Source organism: Grampus griseus (genome assembly GCF_964374135.1).
Source record: "Grampus griseus genome assembly, chromosome: 12".
Taxonomy (NCBI): domain Eukaryota; kingdom Metazoa; phylum Chordata; class Mammalia; order Artiodactyla; family Delphinidae; genus Grampus; species Grampus griseus.
In genome coordinates, this window is record NC_139006.1 from 62,641,086 (window position 1) to 62,668,219 (window position 27,134).

General features: G+C 39.9%; 2 protein-coding genes across 2 annotated transcripts in view; one reads left to right on the forward strand and one right to left on the reverse strand.

Moving 5' to 3' along the window:
- The window catches only part of KATNAL2 (katanin catalytic subunit A1 like 2), a gene marked incomplete at both ends in the record, with an annotated part of 87,751 nt that overhangs the window by 5,198 nt on the left and 55,419 nt on the right, over nt 1–27,134 (forward strand). The window lies entirely within an intron of this gene.
- Nucleotides 8,437–10,115, reverse strand: LOC309830976 (elongin-A-like; the record flags this gene model as incomplete). Its single annotated transcript, XM_082667911.1, is given in 3 exon segments — nt 8,437–8,937; nt 8,941–9,056; nt 9,059–10,115. Coding segments are annotated over 3 exon segments (1,674 nt in total).

A 27,134-nucleotide genomic window follows, 5' to 3' on the forward strand; every position in this document is an offset into this window, starting at 1 on the left:
GGGTACAAAGACTCGTAGTAGTTGCTTTTGCAGGGGGTGGTTTCAGAGAGGTGAATGTAAAAAAAAAAAAAAAAGAACTAATATATGATTCATACCTAAAAGATAACTTTATTTTGTTATTGTTGGTTTCAAGCTAGGCGTTTGTCATACATGTTTATATATTAAAATTTACTTTTAAATATGGTTATTTCTTGGCATATGATAGGGGTTGGTGGCTGAGCATAAGAATGGGAGTTAGATACTCTAGAATTCATACCCCGGTTTTTACTTAATACTGAGGTAAATATGCATTTATTCATCAGCTCATAGAATGAACACTTACTTAGTGACTGCTATGTATAAAACGTGGTGTTTTGAGATACCCATGATGTTTTGTGCATTGACACAGTTGATTATCCGTGGGAAATGCCTCTTCTCTTGGTTTTCATAATGCTACAGTTTCCTAGAGTTCTGTTTTCCTTCTTGGCCTCCTTAATGAGCTTATGTTTCTCTGCCCCTTACATTTTTGTTCTTTAGGATCTGAACTTGCCTTTCTTGGTCAGCCTGCTTCCCAAACTTGACAAAGTGCCCCTCCTTGATGCAATGAGTAGACATCACCATGCCACCTTTATCCCAGGAAATTATAATTGAATTTTTCCTTGTTGATTGCCTCCCCTGACCCCAGTAGACTATAAGCTCCTTGAGGGCAAGGACTCTGGCAAGTTTCTTTCCTGACTGGTAAACTGATCATGCTTCTGCAGGGCTTCTGAGTCTTTAATGTGCACACTGAACACCTGGGATGTTTTGAAAATTCAGATTGTGATCCAGTAGTTCTGGATGGGGCATGAATCATGAACTCTCTTGTGGTACTGATGTTGTAGTGATCTGTGGGTAGCAAAATCTGTGAGTGGAGAATTTTCTCCTATTCCATTTTAAATTTAGTGTTAATTTTAAATAAGTTAATTAAAATAAGACTATATGCAATTTGTAAACCTCCGCCACTTTCTTTTTTTAAACTTGAAGGTAAGATCCTCGGGGCAAGGAAGCTCTGAGGAGCAATTGCTTCAGTGTTTTTAGTTTGACCATACAATTAAAACCAAACAAACAGTAATTGGTCTCAGTGCAGAAGAATGGTTTTTAGAAAGCCATAATTGATCCACACATTCGTGTGTACACACAAAATAATCTGAAAAATAGTTAAGTTTATTTATTCTCATGTGTCATTACATGTACTTTTTAAAAGTTGTGACTTTGCTTGTGTGAAACTTATATTAAAAATATCTGCTATAAGTGTTAGCTAATTAATGAGGTGTCAGATTAGGTTTTTAAATGAGCGTTGATAAATGCCTTAGCTTTTATTAATTGCATGGGCCCCTAAAAAAAAAAAACTAGAGTAATTGAAAATTTAATTACATCAATGTTTTTCTTCAAAGAACTAAGGCTTATTAAGCTTTAAATGTTCAAACATTTAAGCGTCTATTGAAATACCAATAGCTATAAACAATGTGCAGTTCTAAATACTAATTAAACAAACTCTACCTCACCATAAAGCTAAGCTGAATTTTAAGTAACTCATGTTTTAAGTTCTCGGCTCTGCTCTTACATAAGGAAGGTTAAGCACTTCACTACCGAGCACTGCCGTAGCCTTGTGGGCATCTTCAAAAGTGCTGTGGCTGCTGTTGAACCCCATTCTTCCTGTACCTGGACCAAGAAAGGGAGGCTGATCAGACAACCTGGAACATTTTGCTAGTGTCACATTGCTACTCTTGGAGATTTGTTGTTTTTTCTTTTCTTTTTCTTTTTAACCACTAACTGAGAATATGAGAATATACAGATATGACTTTGTATATCTGATGTTTTGGGTTAAAAACATCCTTTCTTTCTTTTGTAAAAATAATGTTAATTTTATTAGGTTTTATTTTTAAGGATAAAAAGTATATATCTCTCCACTCAGGTCAATCTTGTAAACATTAAAAAAATGATAAAGCTTTCTGCTCTCAAATGTGGTAGAGTAAATGGTACCAGACTAGCCTTCCTGCTATATGTAACTAGGAAACTGGACTAAATATATGAATAATCTGTTTTCAGACTTTGGGCAATGTGATCATGAGACAAGATCTTCTGCCTGGAAGCAGTAACTGGGTTCTAGCACACAAGGGAGTATCTAGGCAGGGCACAGCAGTTTTGCAGAGATGAGACAAGGGAGTTGAGTTTGGGAAGACTTAGCTGGTTAGAATTGGGAGGGAAGAGGAACAGAGAGGAGGGAGCTAGGCAAACAAATTGCTCCATACATCTGAGTTTTTGGCTGAATACTAAGCTGTGCATACACAGAGTGGAAATGTATGAAGCTGGGGAAAAACCAATTATCAGGGAACTATAAGCTGAACAACTACTGGTGCTCACATAACATTGAGAGACATTTGAAGTCCAGCCAACCTGAGTGGAGACTTCTTGTGGAACAGCAGAGCATTTAGTAGAGATTCCAGGAAGGCAGTGCATTAAGAGTAACCCTAAACTAGGCTTAGAATAAAATTGACTTTGGATAACCTCCTTCCTAACAAAGCTTGATAGAATCAGACTTACCTGCAAATAACTAACCTATCTGCCCCCTCAAAACCCTCAAAATACTTAAAAGAAGGCAATATAACCTAGGTATTCACAAGACTGGCATCCAAGGAAATAACTACTAGCGGTCATAAAACCCAGGAAAATGTGCCCAAACCAGGACAAAAATCAGTCAACAGAAGATCCAGTAATACAACAAAAGACAGAATTAGCAGACAGGGTCTTTAAAAATAGCTGTTATAAATATGTTTAAACATTTAAGGGAAACATGATTATAAAAAGGAGAAAAACAGAAGATATAAGAAGAATAAAATGGAACTTAACAGACTTGAAAAATATGCAGAATTGTTTCTGGGTCCTCAAGTCTGTTCCATGGGCCTTTTTGTCTATTTCCTGTGCTAATACCACACTGTCTTAATAAATATAGTTGTATCCATTCTTGATATCCATTAGAGCAAAGACTTCTACTTGTTCTTTTTTTGTCAAATGGTCACACTATTATTTGTTCTTGTAGTTCCTTTAGGTGTAAGATTAGATTGTTTATTTGAGATTTTTCTTGTTTCTTGAGGTATGATTGTATTGCTATAGACTTTCCTCTTAGAACTGCTTTTGCTGCATTCCATAGGTTATGGATCGTAATGTTTTCGTTGTCATTTGTCTCTAGGTATTTTTTGATTTCCTCGTTGATTTCTTCAGTGATCTCTTGGTTATTTATTTACTTATTGTTTAGCCTCCATGCGGTTGTGTTTTTTTACGTTTTTTTCCCTGTAATTGATTTCTAATCTCATAGCATTATGGTTGGAAAAGATGCTTAATATGATTTCAATTTTCTCAAATTTACCAAGGCTTGATTTGTGACCCAAGATGTGATCTATCCTGGAGAATGTCCGTGTGCACTTAAGAAGAAAGAGTAATCTGCTGTTTTCAGATGGAACGTCCTATAAATATCAATTAAATCTATCTGGTCTGTTGTGTCATTTAAAGCTTGTGTTTCCTTATTAATTTTCTGTCTGGATGATCTGTCCATTGGTGTAAGTGAGGTGTTAAAGTCCCCCACTATTATTGTGTTACTGTCGATTTCCCTTTTTATAGCTGTTAGCATTTGCCTTATGTGTTGAGGCGCTCCTATGTTGGGTGCATATATATTTATAATTGTTATATCTTCTTCTTGGATTGATCCCTTGATCATTATGTAGTGTCCTTCCTTGTCTCTTGAAACATTCTTTATTTTAAAGTCTATTTTATCTGATATGAGTATTGCTACTCCAGCTTTATTTGATTTCCATTTGCATGGAGTGTCTTTTTCCATCCCCTCACTTTCAGTCTGTATGTGTTCCTAGGTCTGAAATGGGTCTCTTGTAGACAGCGTATATATGGGTCTTGTTTCTATATCCATTCAGCGAGTCTGTGTCTTTTGGTTGGAGCATTTAATCCAATCACGTTTAAGGTAATTATCGATATGTATGTTCCTATTACCATTTTCTTAATTGTTTTGGGTTTGTTTTTGTGGGTCCTTTTCTTCTTTTGTGTTTCCCACTTAGAGACGTTCCTTTAGCATTTGTTGTAGAGCTGGTTTGGTGGTGCTGAATTCTCTTAGCTTTTGCTTGTCTGTAAAGCTTTTGATTTCTCTGTCAAATCTGAATGAGATCCTTGCCGGGTAGAGTCATCTTGGTTGTAGGTTCTTCCCTTTCATCACTTTAAATATATCGTGCCACTCCCTTCTGGCTTGTAGAGTTTCTGCTGAGAAATCAGCTCTTAACCTTATGGGAGATCCCTTGTATGTTATTTTTCCCTTGTTGCTTTTAATAATTTTTCTTTGTCTCTAGTTTCTGTCAATTTGATTAGTATGTGTCTCGGCGCGTTTCTCCTTGGGTTTATCCTGCCAGGGACTCTCTGCACTTCCTGGACTTGGGTGGCTGTTTCCTTTCCCATGTTAGGGAAGTATTTGACTATAATCACCTCAAATATTTTCTCCAGTCCTGTCTCTCTTTCTTCTCTATCTGGAACCCCTATAATGTGAATGTTGTTGCATTTAATGTTGTCCCAGAGGTCTCTTAGGCTGTCTTCTCATTTCTTTTCATTCTTTTTCCTTTATCCTGTTCCATGTAACAAAAAGAATAAAATATCTAGGAATAAACCTACCTAAGACCTGTATGCAGAAAATTATAAGACACTGATGAAAGAAATTAAAGATGATACAAATAGATGGAGAGATATACCTTTTTTCTCTTTCAGAGATGCATTTAAAGATTTAAATTTCCCTCCAATCACTACTTTGCCTGCTTCCACGTGTTTTAATATGTAGCATTTTAATTTTTTCCTTTTCATTCAATTTCACATATTTTCTAACATCTATTATGATTTTTCTCTGACCCGTAAGTATTTAGAAGTGTATTATTTGCATATGGGAAGTCTATTGATACCTTTGGACATTGTTTTCTAGATTAACTGCATTGTGTCTACATAACAATATTCTACATAACAATCTACATGATTTCAGTCCTCTAACATTTGTCAAGAATTGTTTTATGGCTCAGTGAATGGTTAAGTTTCTTAATTGTGTTGTTCAAATCTTTTATATCTTACAGATTTTTTTCTTCTTCTTCTGTTAATTATTGAGGAAGGCATATAAATATCTCTCACTGTGATTGTATTTTTTTGCCTATTTCTCATTTTGATTTTGTCAATTTTTGCTTTATTTATTTTGATACCATGTTATTATGTACATAAAAATTTAGGATTGTTATCTTCAATTAATTTCTGGGTTTTATGTGAGATAGGGGTTAAGCTTTGTTTTTTTCTTATTTGGTTATCCAGTTGCTCCAGTACCTTTAAATTTTTTTTTGAATTACAGTGGCAACTTTGTAAAAAATCACATTATCATATATTTGTGGGTCTATTTCTGAACTCTCTGTTCTGTTCCATTGATAGGTTTATCTATCTCTGTGCCAATATCAAACTATCTTAATTATTGTGGCCTAGTATTAAGCCTTGAAAACTGGTAGTGTAAATCCTCTGACTTAACTCTTTTTCAATGCTGTCTTGGTTATTCTAAATTTCCACATAAATTTTAGAATCAGATTTTCAATTTATACAAAAAAGTCTGCTGAGCTTTTCATGAGATTTCATTCAATCTATAGATCAATTTTCAGGAGAATTAACATCTTAACAAAATTCATTTTCCCAATTCATAAACATTGTATCTTCTTTAGTACCTCTTATCCCTATTTTGTCATTTTCAGCATAGAGGCTGTATTAGTTTGCTAGGGCTGCCATAACAAAATGTCACAGACTGGGTGGCTTAAACAACAAAAATTTATTTTCTCACAGTTCTGAAGGCTAGAAGTTCAAGATCAAGATGTTGGCAGGTTTGGTTTATCCTGAGGCCTTTCTCCTTAGCTTGCAAATGGCCACCTTCTTGCTGTGACCTCAATATGATCTTTCCTACATTGGAGAACATCCCTGGTGTCGCTTTGTGTGTCCAAATTTCCTCTTCTTCTAAGGACACCAGTCAGATTGGATTAGGGACCACCCTAATGACCTCATTTTAACTTAATCACCCCCTAAAGGCTCTATCTCCAAATACAGTCACATTCTTAATTATTCAGGGTTAGGGCTTCAATGTATAAATTTGGGGAGGAGAGGACACAATTCAGCCCACAAAAGAAATCTGAAACATCTTTTGTTAGATTTGTTCCTATCTGATTTTTATATACTATTGTAAATGATATTGGTTGAAAGAGTTTTTCTCAAGTCTGTGTCTGAGAGTTCCAGTATCTTGAGGCCCATGTGAATCTGTTTCAGTTGTCTGTTATTCCTAATGTTTTTCATTTATGTTGTTCTTTTCTTAGACTGTATATGGCAGTGTAGTTGATGGTTTGTTTTTAGAAATAATTTGAGATGAAGGATGATGATATCTTCCTGTAGAGGTAATTTAGGCTTGTTTCTGTCTTGTGCCTGGGGAGAGGAGCTAGTAATCTAGGAATATCTCAATCCAAATTCAGGGACTGAGATTTTTCTGGGCCATACAGAGCTTAGGCAGCCTAACTTATCCTTTGTCCTTATTCCTTGGACTGAATAAGGACTGAGTATTCATTGGTTTTACCAGGATCCCCTATCTTGGTGGGTCTTGGATTAGAACTTTTGCACCTGTAGCACTTTGAGGTTGTCAAACACACTACTCAGCATCTTAGCCTCTTAGAGGCAGGCAAACGTCCTGGAGAAAAATTCGATTCAAGTGCCATGGTCATGTCTTTGTATTAATTGAGTACACACACACACAAACACACACAGATGTGTCTGGAGAATAAAATCCTATAAGTGAAATTGCTATATCAGAGTTTGTATATGTGTATGTTTGATATATGTGCATCTGTAGAATACAATTCTTGTGGAAATAAATAAAAACCACCCAAGCTGAACAAACAGAGGCTATTTATTGAGAGCTTGCTATAGCAAGGGAGTCAGCTACCATCACTCGCATTTGGCAGGCAGGGGAGTGGGATAGCTTTATAGTGAAAAACTAAGGGAAGGCTTTAGTATTTTCTGATTGGAGGTTGCTGACTTGGGAAATCCGGAGTTGGGCCTAACTAGAAGCGGGGCATCTTATGTGATTGATTTGGAGATCATATTTGGCTTTCTCTGGTTGGTCCTGACTTGGAGGCTGAGGGCAAAAATTGGGAGGCTGGGAGCTGTTGACCAAATCCTCACCACTCTGGGCCGATTGCTAAGGAGGTTGTGATTTAGTTTCCTGGACTGATTGCTGGAGAGTCTGTGATTTGGTTTTCTGGGATGGTTGCTGCAGAGGTTGTGGTTTGGCTTCCTGAGCTTATGTGGTTCTGGTCATTAGTCATTTATATATTCAGTTTCTCATCCTAAAAGTGATATTGTAGTACCAAAGAATATATATTTAACATTTGCCTATTAACTTCAATAGAAGTTGTATTAATTTGTCATCTACTAGTAATGTATGATCATCTGCTCTAACACAGCAGGCTATTAAGCTTTTGAATTCTACTTAACTGGTAGGTGAAAATTTGTATCATATTATGGGTTTTTTTTCTTGTTTTTTGAATTTAATTGAATTTAATTTTTTTATACAGCAGGTTCTTGTTAGTTATCTATTTTATACATATTAGTGTATATATGTCAATCCCAATCTCCCAATTCATCCCACCACCACCACCTCCCTCATATTACGTTTATTTGCATTTTAGTAAGATTGAGCATCTTGTCATATATTTAAGAGTCATTTGTGTTTTCTTTTGTGTGAACCATCTTTTCCTATGTTTGCCCATTTTTATAGTAAATTATTGGGTTTTTTTCTCATTAATTTGTGGGGCCTTATTATATATAAAGGAAATTTGCCTTCTGAATGTTAACTGAGTTTATAAATATCTTTCCCAGTTTGTTGTTTATCTTTCGACCTTGTTGTTTTATATATTTCTAAATTTTTATGTGGTCAAATATATCAGTCTTTTTAATTAATTGCTTCTGGGTTTGTGTCCAAGAAGACCTCATCTCCTCTGAGAGTAAAAAAAAAATCTCATGTTAAGTACTTTTGTTTATTTATATAAACACAATCTGGGGATAATATTTGTTAAGACTATGTCATATTGTTTACAAAGAGGCTAGTTAACAACAAAAGTATAATGAATCTTAAAATCATCAGTGGGACTGAGGCGTCTCATCTTCAGAATTCTGAAGTGTTCTCCAGGCAGGAGGCAGTGGCTATGGCAGCTCACAGGTACAGCACTTGAAAACTACAGTAGTCAGAGTCCAAAAGTTTCCACAAAGCAAAACATTCTGGTCTCCTTTGGAAGTCCCATTCCCTAACACCCACTGCCCTTGTATTCCTCCTCTGGAATTCCAGCTGCAAGGCAAGGCCTCAATTTACTGTCGGGAGAACCTGTTCTTGAAATCTTTAATTGTCTTGGCCATCATGGGGGTGATTTTCTTTGCAGGTTTCCTGCTGCAGACTACCCGCGGCAAGTGGGTACTGGTGGTGCTTGAGCAGGCTCTGGCTGGCTCCTCATGGGTGAGGTTAAGGCTGTTTCTGCTGGAGGGAGTATGGATGGTTCCTGTGGGGTACAGGGCTGGTTTGATCTTGACTTTTTCAGGGGCAGCTGCTTCTCCTATTTCAAACTTCTCCTGCCTCCTTCGAACGTCAGAAGGTGGCCTGGCCAGAGAGTTGAGAAGGATCGTCTTTGCTTGTTGGCCTTTGGGCTTATTGACTTGTGCAGATTGGATATTCACTGTCAGTGCTTGAAGCCGCTGCTCTCGGGCATCCTGAAGCCGCATGTACATCTCTCGCCATGTCTCGTGCTCTTTTGGCCTTTCTTTCCTAAAGTTTTGGTGAGAGTGAATTTTCCATAATTTGTCTGTTTCTTGGACTCATGCATGATTGTATTTCTCTATGCGATACAGCTGATCAGGTGTACAGCTCTCCAAGATGGGTTCAAGAACTGAATATGGGACTCCTCCCACTTTAAAGATTGAATTGATGTTGTTTTAAGTACCCAGATGCACTGCTGGCGCAAGGTCATCATTTTGGCAAGATAGGCACACTTGGAGCCAGAAAACACTTGCATCTTAGAATTCATTCTGTGTCCAGTAAATCCAACTTCTTCCTCTTCCTGGGGTGAAGACAGTGCTTTTTGCTTTGGTCGTAAGGAGGACATCAATCCAGAGGCAAGAAGTGGACGGTCATTGGCCTGGACCCTGGGTAATGGGAGGTCCGGCCACACTGGTGCATCAGTGGGGACTTTTTCCAGCTTGGCCCAGACGTTTCCAGAGGGCTGCAGCTTCTCTGATCTGTTTTCATTCACCTTAGGTAGTTCCTGAACCAAGTCCAAGTTTTCACTTGAATCATATTTTTTAGGTCCTTTTTCTTCAAGAGCAGTGGCTGAAGTTTTCATAATCTTTTTCTTTTTCTCCCTAGGCTGGTTGTGGTTGAGGTATGACTCAAAAGACATGGTGGGCGGCTTGAATTCATTATCCATATCCACCTCCTCACCTTTAGGGAGGGAGCCCTCAGGCTTTCCATCCAAATGAGGAGGTCTTACTTTCCCTTCTTGAATCTTTTGGTTATTGGAAACCTTCTCTTTCACCTTGGGTAACAGGCCTCTTGTCCCCTCTGCTATGTCCAAGCGGTGGAGACGCTGCTTGTTTTTGTCCGGTTTGGTTTTCTCGGAGTCTTCGTGCTTTCGCTTTTTAAGGTCTGAAGCTTGTCTGAAGGGAGGTAAAACCTGGATGCCGCGACCCTCTCTTTCCTTCTCTGTCTCGACACCACTAGAGGGCGGATTCTCGTTTGCGCTGTTCCGGGGGAGAGACCGCGGCCTTTCCTGTGGAGAAAGGCCAGGCCTGATTTTCGTCTGGTCAAAGCAGAGGACTTCTCGTGTCCCTTGGTATAGACCAGGCGTTTGTCCCTGTGGGGAGGCTGGTGTCCCCTGCTTAGACTCCCAGCCCCTCTTCCCTGGGGTGCACCCAGGCGGCGGTCCAGTCTGGCCCAAGGGGCATCTGAGGGGCCTTCTCCAGGCCTCTGCTGTGCAACACGGGCCTCCACCAGGCATCTGTGACAGTCCCCGTACATCAGACAAGGACGGCTAGACTGAGGAGGAGACCAGCTGTAACCAGATGATCCCCGCCCCGAAGAATAAACTGGGGAACCCCCGCGGCACCGCCTTCTGTCCTCGCCCCTCTCCCGGCCGTGGGACCCGTGGCAGGGCCTCACGAGCTCTGAGGGGTGTCTGTGCAGCTCTGGTCTGTGCTCGCGGCCGTGCGATCCGTCTCTGCGGGCTGCGCGGTGTGCGTGGCCGTGCCCCTCCATCGCCTCCTTCGCCGAAGGAGCGTCCTCTAGGGGCTGTTGGGAATCGCTCTTCTTCAGGTCCCTCTCGGCAGGCTCGGGGTTTCCGTCCACTGGAACCAGCCTCCTCCACAGCGCCGCCAGGTCCCGGCCAGGCTTCCGACGCTCTGGTGTTTGTGCCCTCGACTGGCCATCGGGCCGACCCCGCTCTCCGTGAGAACGGCCGCCGGAACGGGCGAGGCCAGTGGCGCTTCTGGTCTCTTCACGGCCTCCTCCGCAACCTGGTGCCCGGACGCCGCCGCCCGGCCCTGCCCTGCCCCGAGCTCCCCCGGGTGCACACGGCGCGGCCCCGCCTCTGGCGCTCGGGGCGCGGAGCCCCCACGGGAATGGCCACCAGCGCGCGTCCGGGACGCAAGGAAGCCCCAGCGCCTCCTTCCTGAGGGGGCTGAGAGCTGTGCCCAAATTACATCACCACCAGTCGGGAGTCCCTGGGCCGCCCCGTCCCACTTGGGTCCCGAGAGCAGCAGGAATCAATCAACAGTGACGACAACCCTAGCGCTGTGCGCTTGCCATCGACTATTCCAGCCTCTACACAACCAAAGAAGAGTTATATTATCCCCATTGTACGGGTGAGTAAACTGAAAGAATTAGAATTTATTAGATCTAAGAATTCCTGACAGTTATTTTTATTTTGTTTTCAATATTCTCAGTAGTATAAATTGACAGTTCTAATGATTACTTATGTAATAATAAGTCAAGCTTAAAGAAATAATAGGTAACAAACAGAATAAATAAGTAAAACCACCACATTCCCACAACCCAGATACACTAAGGTATTATTACCCAACAGTGAACCTTGGTGTATATCCATATATCTTTCCAGATCCTTTGCTATGTGTGTATATACATATACATGCACACACCCGTATATTTTATCAAAATGAAATTGTATTGTAAATATTGTTCTTTAACCAACTAGTTCTCTAACCAGAGTGCAAAACAGGATCATGCATTGTATCTGGTTGTATCCCCTATGTCTCTTTGAATTTGCACAGCTTCTCCCATCCCCTACCTTCTCTATTTCTATTTATTTTATTTATTTTATCTTCTAGTTTTATTGAGATATAATTGACATACAGCACTGTATAAATTTAAGGTATACAGCACAATGATTTGACTTGATACATCATGAAATGATTATCACAAGTTTAGTGAACATCTAGCATCTCATATAGATACAAAATTAAGGAAACAGAAAAAAAATTTTCCTTGTGATAAGAACTCTTGGGATTTGCTGTCTTAACTACTTTCATATATAAATACAGCAGTATTAATTATATTTATCATGTTGTACATTATATCCCTAGTACTTATTTATCTTATAACTGAAGCTTGTACCTTTTGACCACCTTCATCCAATTCCTCCTCCCTCCACCTACTGCCTCTGGTAACCACAAATCTGATCTTTTTCTATGAGTTTGTTTGTTTGTTTTGAAGTTTAATTCACTTACCATACTATGTTAGTTCCTGTTATATGACATAATGACTTGATATACATTCGATTTATATAATTTCAAAATGATCAACACAGTAAGTCAGTTTTGAGCTGTCATCATACAAAGATATTATATAGTTATTGACTATATTCCCCACACTGTGCATTTCCTACCCGTGACTCATTTATTTTGCAGCCAGAAGTTTGTTCCTCTTAATCTCCCTCACCTATTTCTTTCCTCCTTCCCGCTCCCCTCTGGCAATCACCTGTTTGTTCTCTGTATCTATAACTCTTTTTCTGTTTTGTTATGTTTGTTCATTTGTTTTGTTTTTTAGATTCCACATATATGTGAAACCATATAGTATTTGTCCTTCTCAGTTGGATTTATTTCACTTAGCATAATACCCTCTAGGTCCATCCATGTCATTGTAAATGGCAATATTTCATTCTTTTTTTATGGCTGAGTAATATTTAATTGTATATATATGCCACATCTTCTTTATCCATTCACCTATTGTTGGGCAATTAGGTTGCTTCCATATCTTGGCTATTGTAAATAATGCTGCAGTGAACATAGGGGTACATAGATCTTTTCTAATTAGTGTTTTCATTTTCTTTGGATAAGTACCCAGGAGTGGAATTGCTGGATCCTATGGTAGTTCTATTTTTAATTTTTTGAGGAATCTCCATACTGTTTTTCATAGTGGCTGCACCAATTTACATTCCCATCAACAGTGCAAGAGGATTCCCTTTTCTGCACATCCTCACCAACACTTGTTATTTGTTGTCTTTTTGTTAATAGCCATTGTGACAGGTATGAGGTGGTATCTCATTGTGGTTTTGATTTGCATTACCCTGATGATTAGTGATGTTGAAAATCTTTTCATCTGCCTGTTGGCTATCTGTATGTCTTCTTTGGAAAAATGTCTATTCAGATCCTCTGCCTGTTTTTTAATCCGGTTGTTTGTTTTTTGATGTTGAGTTGTATGAGATCTTTGTATATTTTGGATATCAACCCCGTATTGGATATATTTTTTGCAATTATATTCTCCCATTCAGAATGTGGCTTTTCATTTTGTTGATGGTTTCCTTCACTGTGCAAAGCCTTTTACTTTGATGTAGTCCCATTTGTTAATTTTTGCTTTTGTTTCCCTTGCCTGAGGAGACATATTCAAAAAAGTATTACAAAGATCAATGTCAAAGAGCATACTGCCTATGTTTTCTTCTAGAAGTTTTATGGTCTCAGGTCTTACATTTAAGTCTTTAATGCATCAAGTTTATTTTTGTGCATAGTGTGAGAGAGTATTCTAGTTTGATACTTTTGCGTGTAACTGTCCAGTTTTCCCAACACCATTTATTAAAGAGGTTGTCTTTTCCCCATTGCATATTCTAGCCTCCGTTGTTGTAGATTAACTGCCCATATAAGTTTTGGTTCATTTCTGGGCTGTCTATTCTGTTCCATTGATCCATGTGTCTGTTTTTGTGCTAGTACTATACTGTTTTGATGACTGTAGCTTTGTAGTAAAGTTTGAAATCAGGGAGTGTGATACCTCCAGCTTTGTTCTTATTTTCTGAAGATTGTTTTGCCTAATATTTTGTTGAGGATTTTTACATCTATGTTCATCAGTGATATTGGCCTGTAATTTTCTGGGTTTTTTGTGATGTCTTTGTCTGCTTTTGGCATCAGGATGATGCTGGCTTCATGTTTGGAAGAATGTGTTTGGAAGTGTTCCTTCCTCTGCAGTTTTTTGGAATAGTTTGAGGAGGATAGGTTTTAGCTCTTCTCTAAATGCTTGGCAGAAATCACCTGTGAGGCCATCTGGTCCTGGACTTTTGTTTGTCGGGAGGTTTTTTTTATTATTATTATTACTGTTTCAATTTCATTACTGGCAATTGGTTTGTTCATATTTTCTATTTCTTCCTGATTCAGTCTTGAGAGATTGTACATTTCTAGGAATTTGTCCATTTCTTCTAGGTTGTTCATTTTATTGGCATATAATTGTAGTTACCTCTTATGATCCTTTGTATTTCTGTGGCCTTGGTTATAACTTCTCCTATTTCATTTCTGACTCTGTTGATTTGGGCCCTCTCTATTTTTTTCTTTTTTCTTTTCTTTTTTTTTTTTGCGGTACGCGGCCTCTCACTGTTGTGGCCTCACCCGTTGCGGAGCACAGGCTCCGGACGCTCAGGCCCAGCGGCCATGGCTCACGGGCCTAGCCACTCCGCGGCATCTTCCCGGACTGGGGCACGAACCCATGTCCCCTGCATCGGCAGGCAGACTCTCAACCACTGAGCCACCAGGGAAGCCCTCTATTTTTTTCTTGATGAGTCTGGCGGAAGGTTTATCAAGTTTGTTTATCTTTTCAAACAACCAGCTCTTAGTTTCATTCATCTTTTCTATTTCTTTTTTTAGTCTTTATTTCATTTCTGCTCTGATCTTTATGATTTCTTTCCTTTTATTAATTTTGTGGGTTTTTTCTTTCTCTAGTTCCTGTAGGTGTAAGGTTAGGTTGTTTGAGATTTTTCTTGTCTCCTGAGGTAAACTTGTGTTGCTATAAACTTCCCTGTTAGAATTGCTTTTGCTTTGTCCCATAGATTTTGGATAGTGTTTTTTTGTTTTAATTTTCTCCAGGTTTTAAAAATTTTGTCTTTGATTTCTTCAATGATCCATTGGTTGTGTAGTAGCATATTGTTTAGCCTCCACATGTTTGTGTTTTTGCATTTTTTTCTTGTATTTGATTACTAGTCTCATAGTGTTGTTATTGGAAAAGATGCTTGTTATGATTTCAGTTTTCTTAAATTTACTGAGACTTGTTTTGTGGCCTAGCATGTGATCTATCCTGTAGAATGTTCCATGTGCACTTGAAAAGAATGTGTATTCTGCTGCTTTTGGATGGACTGTTTCATGTATATGGATATGATCCATTTGGCCTAATGTGTCTTTTAAGGCCAGTGTTTCCTTATTGATTTTCTGTCTGGATGATCTGTCCATTGATGTAAGTGGGGGTTGTTAAATTACCTTACTATTATTGTAATACTGTCATACTGTAATACTGTGATACTGTTTTCCCCTTTCTGTCTGTTAATATTTGCTTTATGTATTTAGGTGCTCTTATATGGGGTGCATATATATTTACAATTGTCTTCTTAGATTGATCCCTTGATCATTAGGTAATGTCCTTCTTGGTTTCTTGTTGTAGTCTTTGTTTTAAAGTATTTTACCTGATATAAGTATTGCTACCCTGGCTTTCTTTTCATTTTAGTCTGCATGGAATACCCTTTTCCATCCTTTCACTTTCAGTCCATGTGTATCTTTAGATCTAAAGTGAGTCTCTTGTAGGCAGCATATATACGGGTCTTGTTATTGTGTGCATTCAGCCACTCTATGTCTTTTGATTGGAACATTTAGTCCATTTACATTTAGAGTAACTATTGATAGATATGTACTTATTGCCATTTTATTAATTGTTTTGGGGTTGTTATTGTAGTTCTTTTTCTTTCTGTCTTCTTTTGCTCTCTTCCCTTGTGATTTGATGACTATCTTTAGTGTTATGGTTGGATTCCTTTCTCTTTTTGTGTGTGTGTATCTATTATGGATTTTTGGATTGTGGTTATCATGAGGTTTATATATACCAATATATATTTTAAGATGCTGATCTTTTAAGTTCAAATACATTTTAACAATCCTACATTTTTACTCCCCCATGTTTATTGTTTTTGACATCATATTTCCCATCTTTTTGTTTTTTATATCCTTTAAATACTTAATATGGATATAGATGAGTCTAGTATGCTTGTCTTTTAACCTTCCTACTAGTTTTACATGTGGTTGATTTACTACCTTTATAGGATATTTGCCTTTACCAATAAGATTTTTCCTTTCATAATTTTCCTATTTCCAGTAGTGGTCTCTTCTTTTTCACTTAAAGAAGTCTTTTTAACATTTCTTGTAAAGCTGGTTTGGTAGTGCTGAACTCCTTTAGCTTTTGCTTGTCTGTAAACCTTTTGATCACTCTGTCAAATCTGAATGAAAGCATTGCCAGATAAAGCATTCTTGGTTGGAGGTTTTTCTGTTTCATCTCTTTAAATACATTGCCACTCCCTTCTGGCCTGCAGAGTTTTTGTTGAAAAGTCAGCTGATAGCCTATGGGAGTTTCCTTGTACTTAACTTGTTGCTTTTCTCTTGCTATTTTTCTCTCTCACTTTATCTTTAATTTTTGCTATTTTTATTACAGTATGTGTTGGTGTGGTCCTCTTTGGGTTGATCCTGTTTGGGAATCTCTGTGATTCTTGGACCTGGATGTCCATTTCTTTTCACAGGTTAGGGAAGTTTTCTACTATTATTTCTTCAGATAAGTTTTCTACCACTTTATCTCCTCTTCTTCTGGGACCCTATAATGTGAATGTTAGTACCTTGATGTTGTCCTAGAGGTCTCTTAAGCTATCCTCATTAAAATTTTTTTCCTTTTTTCTGTGCAGCTTGTGTGATTTCTACTACTCTGTTTTCCAGCTCACTGATCCATTCCTCTGTATCATCTAATCTACTGCTGATTACTTCTAGTGTATTTTAAAATTTCAGTTACTGTATTCTTTATCTTTGGTTCTTCTTTATGTTTTCTAACTCCTTATTAATAACTTCCAACTTCTCACTCTGCTCACCCAATCTTCTCCTGAGTTCTTTGAGCATCTTTACAGTTACTACCTTGAACTCTTTATTGGGTCGATTGATTATCTCCACTTCACTTAGTTCATCTTCTGGGGTTTTATCATGTTCCTTCATTTGAAACATATTCTTCTGTCACCTGATTTTACCTAATTTGCTGTTTTTATTTCTATATATTTGGTAGGTTGATTATGTTTCCTGACTTTGGAGAAGTGGACTTTTGTAGATGTCCTGTGTTTCCCAGCAATGCACTTCCCTCTGGTCACAAGAGCTATATGCTCTAGGGGTGCCCCCTATGTGGGCTGTGTGGGTCCTTCTGTTGTGACAGGCTGACTACTGTGGGTGGTCTGGTATGCCTGGCTGGTTTATATATAGCAATATATATATATATTTAAAAAACTGGTTTGTTGTCAGGCCCTGTCTTGCACTGAAGCTGCTAGTCACTGGTGCGTGAGGCGGGGTCACAGGGCAGCTGGGTACAAGGCCCTGGTGTGTTCTGGGGCTAGTGCTGGTCCGCTGATGGGTGGAGCCAGGTTCTAGGATGGTGGTTGTGGGGCTAGGTGTCCCGGATCCACTAGATGGCCTGCTGGTGTGGGACCTGTTCCTGACACAGCTGTCTGTGGGGTCTGGGGTGTCCTAAAGCTGTTGTTGGCCTGCTGGTGAGTGGGGCTGGAACCTGGGGTTGGGGGGATCCTGGGGCTAGTGTTGGCCTGCTGGTGGATGGGCCCAGGGCCAAGGGGTCCCCAGGACTAGTGGCAGCCTGCCGTGGGTGAGGCTGAGGCCCATGAGGTCCCGGGGCTAGTGCAGGTTCACTGGTGTGAGGGTTCTGGGGAACAGGACTGAGTCCCGGGGCAGCTGTGGGCTCGGGGGTATTAAGGCAGCTAGCCTACTGGTGGGTGAGGTTTTATCCCCACCTATCTAGCTACTTGGCCTGAGATGTCCCAGTATTGGTGCTTCCAGGCTGGTAGGTGGGGCCAGTCCCAGCACTAATAAGCTAGAGGGAGGATTCCAGAATGGCATTGGCCAGCAACAGTGTCCTTGTGGTAGAACAAGCTTCCAAAAATGGCTGCCACCAGTGTCTGTGTCCCCAGGGTGAGCTCCAGTTTCCTCCCACCTCTCTAGGAGGCTCTCCAAGATCACCAGGTGCATCTGACTCAGGCTCCTTTCAAATTATTGCTTCGGCCCTAGGTCCCAGCACATGTGAGATTTTGTGTGCATTTTAAAGATGAAGTCTTTATTTCCCACAGCCCTCTGGCTCTCCTGAAAGTAAGCCCCACTGGCCTTCAAAGCCAAACATTCTAGGTGCAGGACCCCCAGGCTCAGGAGCCTGATGTGGGGCTTGAACCCCTCACTCCTTGTGGGGAACCACTGCAATTGTAATTATCTTCCCATTTGTGGGCTGCCCACCCACGGGTATGGGTCTTGACTATACAGCATCTCTGCCCTTCCTACCTGTCTCATTGTGGTTCCTTCTTTATGTCTTTAGTTGTAGAAGAACTTTCCTACTAGTCTTCTGGTCTTTCTCATCACTAGTTGCTCTGTAAATAGTTGTAATTTTGGTGTGCCCATGGGAGGAGGTGAGCTCAGGGTCTTCCTACTCCACCATCTTGGCCGTTCTCTCCTATTTTATTTTATTTTATTTTATTTTATTCTTTATGTATTTATTTATTTTTTGCTGTACGCGGGCCTCTCACTGTTGTGGCCTCTCCCATTGCGGAGCACAGGCTCCGGACGTGCAGGCTCCGGACGCGCAGGCTCAGTGGCCATGGCTCACGGGCCTAGCCGCTCCGCGGCATGTGGGATCTTCCCGGACTGGGGCATGAACCCGTGTCTCCTGCATCGGCAGATGGACTCCCAACCACTGCGCCACCAGGGAAGCCCTCCTATTTTATTTTTAATGACACTAACCTGTTCAAGAAACCATGCCAATTGTTTTGGAGAACATCTCCCTTTCTACAGTTGTCTGATTGTTTCCTCAAGGTTTCACCTGCTGTTCTATTCCTGGTGAGACTGTGGTGTCACCTTACTGTGACTGCAGTCTGATCTCTCCATCATGCAGCTGTGTTGCAACTAGAAAGTAGCCTGTCCATAATCTAGTTCCGTGTTTAATAACAATGGCATGGCACAGCAAGTCCCCTGTGTTTCAGTAGGCTTTATACTTCCCTGAAATCCCCAATTCTATAACCAGTTCAATCTCAGGATTTACAACAAATGCCTCCCTTCATGGAACACTGTTCCTGAGTGTAGCTGACCTGTTCTGATTTTGCATTAAATACAATAAATACCTTCCCTGGATCTGTAGATACCCCTTCTGGTAGTTCTAGTGCTTTGTCAAGTTGTGCAGCATTTGGAACTTGGGAAGTTTCTTGGTAGAAACAGGAGATAATCAGGAAACAAATTAGAACCTATGGGTATATATATTCAAGCTTTTAAGTGAATATTAGATGCGAGGACTGTAAAATAGAACTATAATGAAAACATTTGAAAGAAGAAATGTGTCCTTTTTAACTGTTTGTTTTTGAGATGGAAAGCTTAATGCAAAATTTAGATCTTATTACAGAAATTGAAACGAGCTCATGCAAATTAATCTCCATTGCACCCATAAAAAAGAAATTAAAAGCACTAATGCTGTTTGTGGTGTATATACAGTAACATTTCCTAAATATCTTCTGGGTCTAAAGCTAGGAATGATATTCAATGTTTCTTTTCCTCAGGCTACAGTATCATAGGATTCAATTTTGAATCGGATAATGTAGGCACTTTTGTTGCACAGTAGCCCACAAAGGAAATGAAGGAAGTAGAAAACAGCCAGATTATTGAAGCAGAGACAAATGAGACACCCCAGTTAGATGCTCACTTCTGGGCCTCCTTTCTTTGGTAGACAGAAACTAATTGAGCATCTAATTGTGTCCATTTCAGGGGCACACCATCTTTTACAGTTTAAATTGACCATTGGTGGTGGCCTATTCTTAGTCTTTTAATTCAGAAGACAATTTTCTATGATAATTTGAATGGCATGAGTAGAAAGGTGTTATAGATCTGGCAAACTTTATACTTTTAATTAACAAATTTATAAGACCGTATTCTGTGTTTCAAGTAACCTCACGCCTTAAATACTTAACACTAGGTATTTGAATAGAGTTTTCTTATCTCTCCTTAAATTCTGAATTACCATCAAACTTAAAGCAGAAGTAGCATTATTATTTTAAGGCCTGGGCACCCCAACTATAAGCTGTTTCACAGTCTGCATGGTAAGAAAGCCATTTTTGAAGCAACCTCATTATCAAACAATTCTAAGTCACTGAACCAGAGTATCCTTCAGTCCCCATCATCTGCTGTAGAGATCAGGACTGTTTGCCAAACTTTGTGATTCCAGCCATAAAGCCCTAGAAATACTCTTGATTGGAGTTGGGACAGCTATCGTTTTCCAGGAATATAATAAAAACTTGGCACAAGTCCCTCTGATAGATTGTTTATAGTCTTTCAAGAATATGATCAACATTGCTCAGATCAGCTCAGGATCCGGAAGTCCATCCCAAGAATTAGAGCTTTGCCTTCCTATTCATCCTGATGTACCATGAGTTCACTAGGTCAGTGGTGTTCACTGTTTGAGCGACTCTCCAGGGATTCCAAAAGGAATTTGAGGGAGATTATTCTGACAAATCCTCCAGCTCAAGTTTGGTGCGGGCAGCTGTGAAAGCCAAAGCTCTCCCTAGGGATAGTGGACAATAAGACTCCTATGTTTCTCTCCCTCAGTGTATATGCACATGGAGGGAGGGAGGTAAATTCAGGGGGACATGGGAGTAGGAAGTGTAGTGTGGAGGAGGAGCTGCCTTTGGGTGACTTTGTCTGGATCTTTCCCTCCTAGTGAATGGAACACCCAAGGCCAGCATCAGTGTCAGGACATTTCTCACCCCACCCCCATATCTACTGATGGAGGAGAGGGGAGGGAACCCAGATGTCAGAACGGCTCATCTGCCAAGGTGATGATGGAATTCCTTAGCCTGGAAATGTTTTGATCTGTGAACAGTTGAACCCAAGCCAACGTGTTTCTTTGCTCTTTACTTGCCAAAGTATTGAAGTTAAACAATTCAGAAGTCTATGGATAAAAAATTGAGCCACTGTGCCCCCATCCCTTTCCTCTACCCAGAGGTAACTACACATCTAGATGTTTATTCCTTTCTTTTTCTATGAGTGAAAGAGTGTGGGTATGTATTTCTGTGATTTTTCACCTTACATATGTCTTAGAATTAGGTAGATTTGCATCTGCTCACATAGAAAGATGTTCAAGACATATTATTAAGTGGGGGAAAAAGCAAGATGCCCAACAGTATATATAAAATGATAAAATTTTTTGCAAATTTAAAAGAATTTGTGCATATATATGTTGATATATTCATAAACCCCTTTCAGAATGATTACATGAGAAATTAACAATGGTGGATAGGGTGAAGAGAGAAATGTTTCTTTTTAAACTTTTTGTACTAATCGAAGTTTTTCTTTGTCAAATTTAAACATTACTTTTTTTTATAGGTTTATTGGAATATAATTGCTTTACAATGTTGTGTTAGTTTCTGTTGTACACCAAAGTGAATCAGCTATATGTATACATATATCCCCATATCCCTTCCCTCTTGAGCCTCCCTCCCACCCTCCCTATCCCACCCCTCTAGGTGGTCACAAAGCACGAGCTGATCTCCCTGTGCTATGCAGCAGCTTCCCACTAGCCATCCATTTTACATTTGGTAGTCTATATAGTCCATGCCACTCTCTCACTTCGTCCCAGCTTCCCCTTCACCCCTGTGTCCTCAAGTCCGTTCTCTACGTCTGTGTCTTTATTCCTGCCCTGCCAATAGGTTCATCAGTACCTTTTTTTTAGATTCCATGTATGTGCATTAGCATACAGTATTTGTTTTTCTGTTTCTGACTTCACTTTATATGACAGACTTTAGGTCCATCCACCTCATTACAAATAACTCAATTTTGTTCCTTTTTATGGCTGCGTAATATTCCACTGTATATATATATGTGCCACATCTTCTTTATCCATTCATCTGTCGATGGACATTTAGGTTGCTTCCATGTCCTGGCAATTGTAAATAGTGTTGCAATGAACATCGTGGTACATGACTCTTTTGAATTATGGTTTTCTCAGGGTATATGCTCAGCAGTGGGATTGCTGGGTCATAGTTTTAGTTTTTTAAGGAACCTCCATACTGTTCTCCGTAGTGGCTGTATCAATTTACATTCCCACCAACAAAGCAGGAGGGTTCCCTTTTCTCCACACCCTCTCCAGCATTTATTGTTTGTAGATTTTTTGATGATGGCCATTCTGACACATGTGAGGTGATACCTCATTGTGGTTTTGATTTGCATTTCTCTAATGATTAGTGATGTTGAGCATCTTTTCATGTGTTTGTTGCCAATCTGTATGTCTTCTTTGGAGAAATGTCTATTTAGGTCTTCTGCCCACTTTTGAATTGGGTTGTTTGTTTTTCTGATATTGAGCTGCAGGAGCTGCTTGTATATTTTGGAGATTAATCCTTTGTCAGTTGCTTCATTTGCAAATATTATCTCCCATTCTGAGGGTTGTCTTTTCGTCTTGTTCATGGTTTCCTTTGCTGTGCAAAAGCTTTTAAGTTTCATTAGGTCCTATTTGTTTATTTTTTATTTTATTTCCATTACTCTAGGAAGTGGGTCAAAAAGGATCCTGCTGTGATTTACATCAAAGAGTTAAACATTACCTTTAATTCACACTTCCTTTCTATTTGGGAGTGGACAGTAAGTGGGTGGAGAGAAAATACAATGTCTTCAAAATCTTTCCGCGTCAGTGTATATAGATCTACTTCGTGATACATAGTAAGCCTGTATCATGATTTAGTTAACCACTAATGGACATTTTAGAGTATTTCTAATTTTGGAGGGGAATACACATAATGCTGTATTAGACGTCCTTGAACATTTATTATTTTGCACATGTGAAGTATTTCTATAATATAGTATAATTGATCTAGCATAAATGGTGAGGTATGGAATTGCGGGGTCAGTGGGCATGTGCATGTTTCCTTTTGCTGTATAAAAGTGTTGTACTAGTTTATATTTCCACCAACTGTATCTGAGTACGTATTCTTTCACACCTTGCCAACTCTGAATATTATCTGGATAAAAATTTTTAAATTTCTGTGTTAAAAAATTTTGAGATTCTTTTTGAAAGAAGTTTATTTTTTTCCAAATGAACTGAGGAAATATTAACACTACTTAAGGTGGTTTCTTCAAATTTTCTGTGTACTGCAAGTTGTGATAACAGCAGAAAGAAAACATAAAGGAAATATCTGCCTAGATGATTTTGTGTTTTCTTTTCTGTCTGGGGAGTCTACCCTGTAGCCACATTGACTCAGCAAGCTTGTTACAGCCAAGTCATCAGAGCAAGTAAAGAAGCATCATTGCCGCATCCCAAGACATGACCAGGCTCTACCATCAGGGTGGTGAGGAGGCCCTCACAGCAGTGTGGGTGATAAGCAGCCCTCCCATTTCCATTTTGAATAACTTCAAAATATTGCATGAAATCATTTCTATTTCCAGTCGTATCATTTATTTTATATTACTCAAAACATTGCTCAAATTATTTACATTCGTTTTAGCCTTTTTCTCCCTAACTCTCCCTGTTTTATGCATTTTAAAACAGTTTTATTGAGATATAATTCATATACCATGCAACTCACCCATTTATTTTTTATTTTTTATTTTTCTAAGATGATTCTTTTTTTAGATTTTTTTTCTTGGCTGTGCCGGGTCTTCGTTGTGGCATGCAGGATCTTCGTTGTGGCATGCGGGCTTCTCTGTAGTTGTGGTGTGCGGGCTCTCTAGCTGAGGCACACTAGGGGCTCAGTTGCCCTGCGGTATGTGGGATCTTATTTCCCTGACCACGGATGGAACCCGCGTCCCCTGAATTGGAAGGCAGCTTCTTAACCACTGGATCACCAGGGAAGTGTAACTCACCCATTTAAAGTGTGCAATTCTATGGCTTTTAAGGACAGGGGGTGACGGTTAAGGGGTGCTGAGTTTCTTTTTGGGGTAATGAATATGTTTTTAAATTATCATCGTGGTAGTTGTATAAATCTGATCTGGGCTCTACCCAGGTGACCACCTTTAGGAAATTCAGGGCTGTCAGCCAAAGCCAGTGCAGTGTGTGTCGTACTGAGGAGCACAAGCAAAACACTCCCGGCTGTTTTTTCTCAGCATCTTAGTCATAAGGGACCATTTGCATTAGTGCGTGTTTAGATTAGGAAGAAGCACGTGCTTTCAGAGTGAAGGATGGAGGGTCTCTGAACTATATGAATAAAGCAACTAACAGCTGTTAAGTACCCACCAAACACTGACCTGAGGCTGGCAGAGCACCCCACAGTTTGCAAAACACCAGGTGGAAATGGACCTGGTCAGTGTCGAGTGCAGTCCCTCTGGAGATAGTCATGGCTTTCATGGCTCTTTAATTCAAATCCTTTTGTTCTCAAAGACCTTTGCGTACAAATGAGATGGATGGGCTTCACGTACAGCAGGACTGTGCTTTTCAGGAATTAAAGGCATGATCTCCTACAAGACGCACTCCTCCTGGTGCCGCAGGGTGACTAACTAACTGAGGTCTAGCCAGTAGTTGCTTTGAAATGGTCACTAAAATTGTGAGATTATGTTTGAGGAATTGTAAGAGACACCATTTGTTGCTATGTGAGCTCAGCTAAGACTGGCAACCACGGTTGTTTAATTTGGGCAAATTTGGTACCATTTTTGGCAGATTAGAACAGTAGCTTCTCTCTGGTCAGATGTGAATGTGCAGGGGCCGGAGTGGACACTGATGGGAAGGGTTAATGCAGGGGAGGAGTTGATGCAGGGAAGGGCACAGGCCGGAACCAGAGACCTCGGTTCTGAGTCTAACCCCCAAGCATGAGTTTGAGAATGTGGACGTTTAGAAACATATCCCATCAATCTTATTACTGCTTGTTTAATATGCAGTTTTATTTTGAAAACTTGATTTGGACTAAATTTTGTGATGATTGTCATCTTTTTTGTTATGTAAGTAGTAATTTGGAACTACCTAAATTTCATGAAGTACTTCCCTTCCTCATACACTAGATGGCACTACAGGCGAGGCAAATCAACTTAGAAAAATAGAGACTTCGACTACCAAGGCTAATTTTGGTAAATTAGAAAGGCTTCAGTCTTCACCAAGAGTTGTTGTGTCAGCATCTTCAGAAAGATGAGGGAAAACTGCCAGTGTTGGACATCTTAATAGGATGTCATTTTGTATAGTGGCTTTCAAGTTGTTTTTTTACTGTGACCAACTGTGAGACGTCTTAGACTGGGATCCAGTGGACACACACATGCAAACACAACAGAAGTTTCACGAAGCGATACTAAGCCTTCTTACCTGTTATGCATTCTGTGATAATTCTGTTGCGTTGAACTATGCTGCTTGTAGCCCATTGATTTCATGACCTGTAGTTTGACAAAAACAGTTTTCTAGTGGACCTATCAAATATCAGTCTCTGCTTAGCACTTGGCACCATGCCAGGTACTTGGGGGGGCCGTGAAGAAATACTTAACTATACTTCTGTTTTCTGAGAAAGAGAAGAGTTAACTTGAGAAGCCTTAGAGAGCAACCCTGTAAGACACTAAAATTATGCCCCCAGACTAAAAAAACTGTGGAAGCAGATAATTGAAGTGAAGATATTATGGAATAGCTGGATCATACCTAAGCTCTTACTCTGACATGAATTTTTTTTTTTTTTTTTTTTTTTTTTTTTTGCGGTACGCGGGCCTCTCACCGTTGTGGCCTCTCCCGTTGCAGAGCACAGGCTCCGGACGCGCAGGCTCAGCGGCCATGGCTCACGGACCCAGCCGCTCCGTGGCATGTGGGATCTTCCCGGACCGGGGCACGAACCCGTGTCCCCTGCATCGGCAGGCGGACTCTCAACCACTGCGCCACTAGGGAAGCCCTGATATGGATTTTTTTTTGGGAAATTACATACTGTGAAACAAAAGTAGTCACAAGAAATACATGTGTATTCCATTCATATAACATTCAAAAATGTAAAAACTAAACACTGTTTTTTTTACGGATGTATAGTTGGTAAAACCATAAAGAAAAAGGGAGTGATGAGCATAAAAGTCAGGATGGAAGTTACCTCTGGTGGGAAGAGGGGAAACGTCCTAAAGGAACAGCACGAGGGAGTTTCTAAGACACTGAAGGTGCTCTGGGGCTTAACCAGGGTGATGCTTGTTGTTGTTATTATTATTAAAAATGAATGGATGTTTTGTACATTCTTCTATATGAATTATATATTTCATAATAATAAAAACATAGCAAAGAAGATTACTGTAATTGCCTTCTTGAGTCTTTAACTCGTCTTGGTAAGTTGCTTTCCGGTTTTTTAACTCACTCGGACAAAAGGGGTTTCTTCAAGGACAGAGGTAGAAATGTACCAAAGGTCAGTTTTTAAGAATGGCCTGTCATACAGTTTTAAAGCTCTCCAGATGTTATCAGATCTGTCCTTGAGGGCAAATTTGGATTTTAGAAAGAGTCAAAACTGCTAATAAAGTGCGTTCTTAAATTTAGTGAGGCACTACTTCAAATGAGAGGACTCTCCAACAGCTGAGGGGTGATTAAGTTACGGTGCATTCTCTGCAGTCATTAAAAGTCATGTTTTAGAAAAACTTCTAATTACTGGGAAAAATATTTACAAAGTATTGATATTTTTAAGAAGAAAAAGCACAGGTTATCAAAACACATGAGAAGCCTATTTTGTAAGAAGATGGAAAGAATGTGACCAAAACATCTAATTTTTTTCTTGTGCCTTTATGCATTGTCCCAGTTTTCTACAGGGCCACATATTATTTTTGTAAATGTGGGCTGGGGAAGACTGTGGTCATTAATCTACCTTGAAGACAATTTTAAAAGAGGAGTTTCAGAAATATTTTGAGCAATGGAATAAAAGCATGACCTGCTGAGGTAACTACGTTGAAGGGTGACTCCATTTAAATATATTAAGTCTGATATATTTGTTTAAAAATCAGTTAATAGTTTAAAAAATAGACATTTTTTTAGATTAGTTTTGGTTTCACAGCAAAATTGAGTGGAAATGGCTTCCCTGGTGGCGCAGTGGTTGAGAGTCCGCCTGCAAATGCAGGGGACATGGGTTCATGCCCTGGTCTGGGAAGATCCCACATGCCGCGGAGCGGCTGGGCCCGTAAGCCATGGCCACTGAGCCTGCGCGTCCAGAGGCTGTGCTCCGCTGCGGGAGAGGCCACAACAGTGAGAGGCCCGCGTACCGCAAAAAAAAAAAAAAAAAAAAAATTGAGTGGAAAGCTGCCCACACATGCACCAGCTTCCCCACACATGCACCAGCTTCCCCAGTATCAACCTCCTGTGTCAGATGAACCTACTTTGACACGTCATTGTCACTCAGAGTCCGTAGTTTACATTAGAGTCCACTTCTGGTGCACATTTTATGGATTTTGACAAATCTTTAATGACATGTAGGCACCATGATAGTATCATATAGAATAATTTCACTGCCCTGAAATTCTCTGTGCTCTGCCTCCCTCCCTCTCCCCCAAACTGGCCACCAATATCT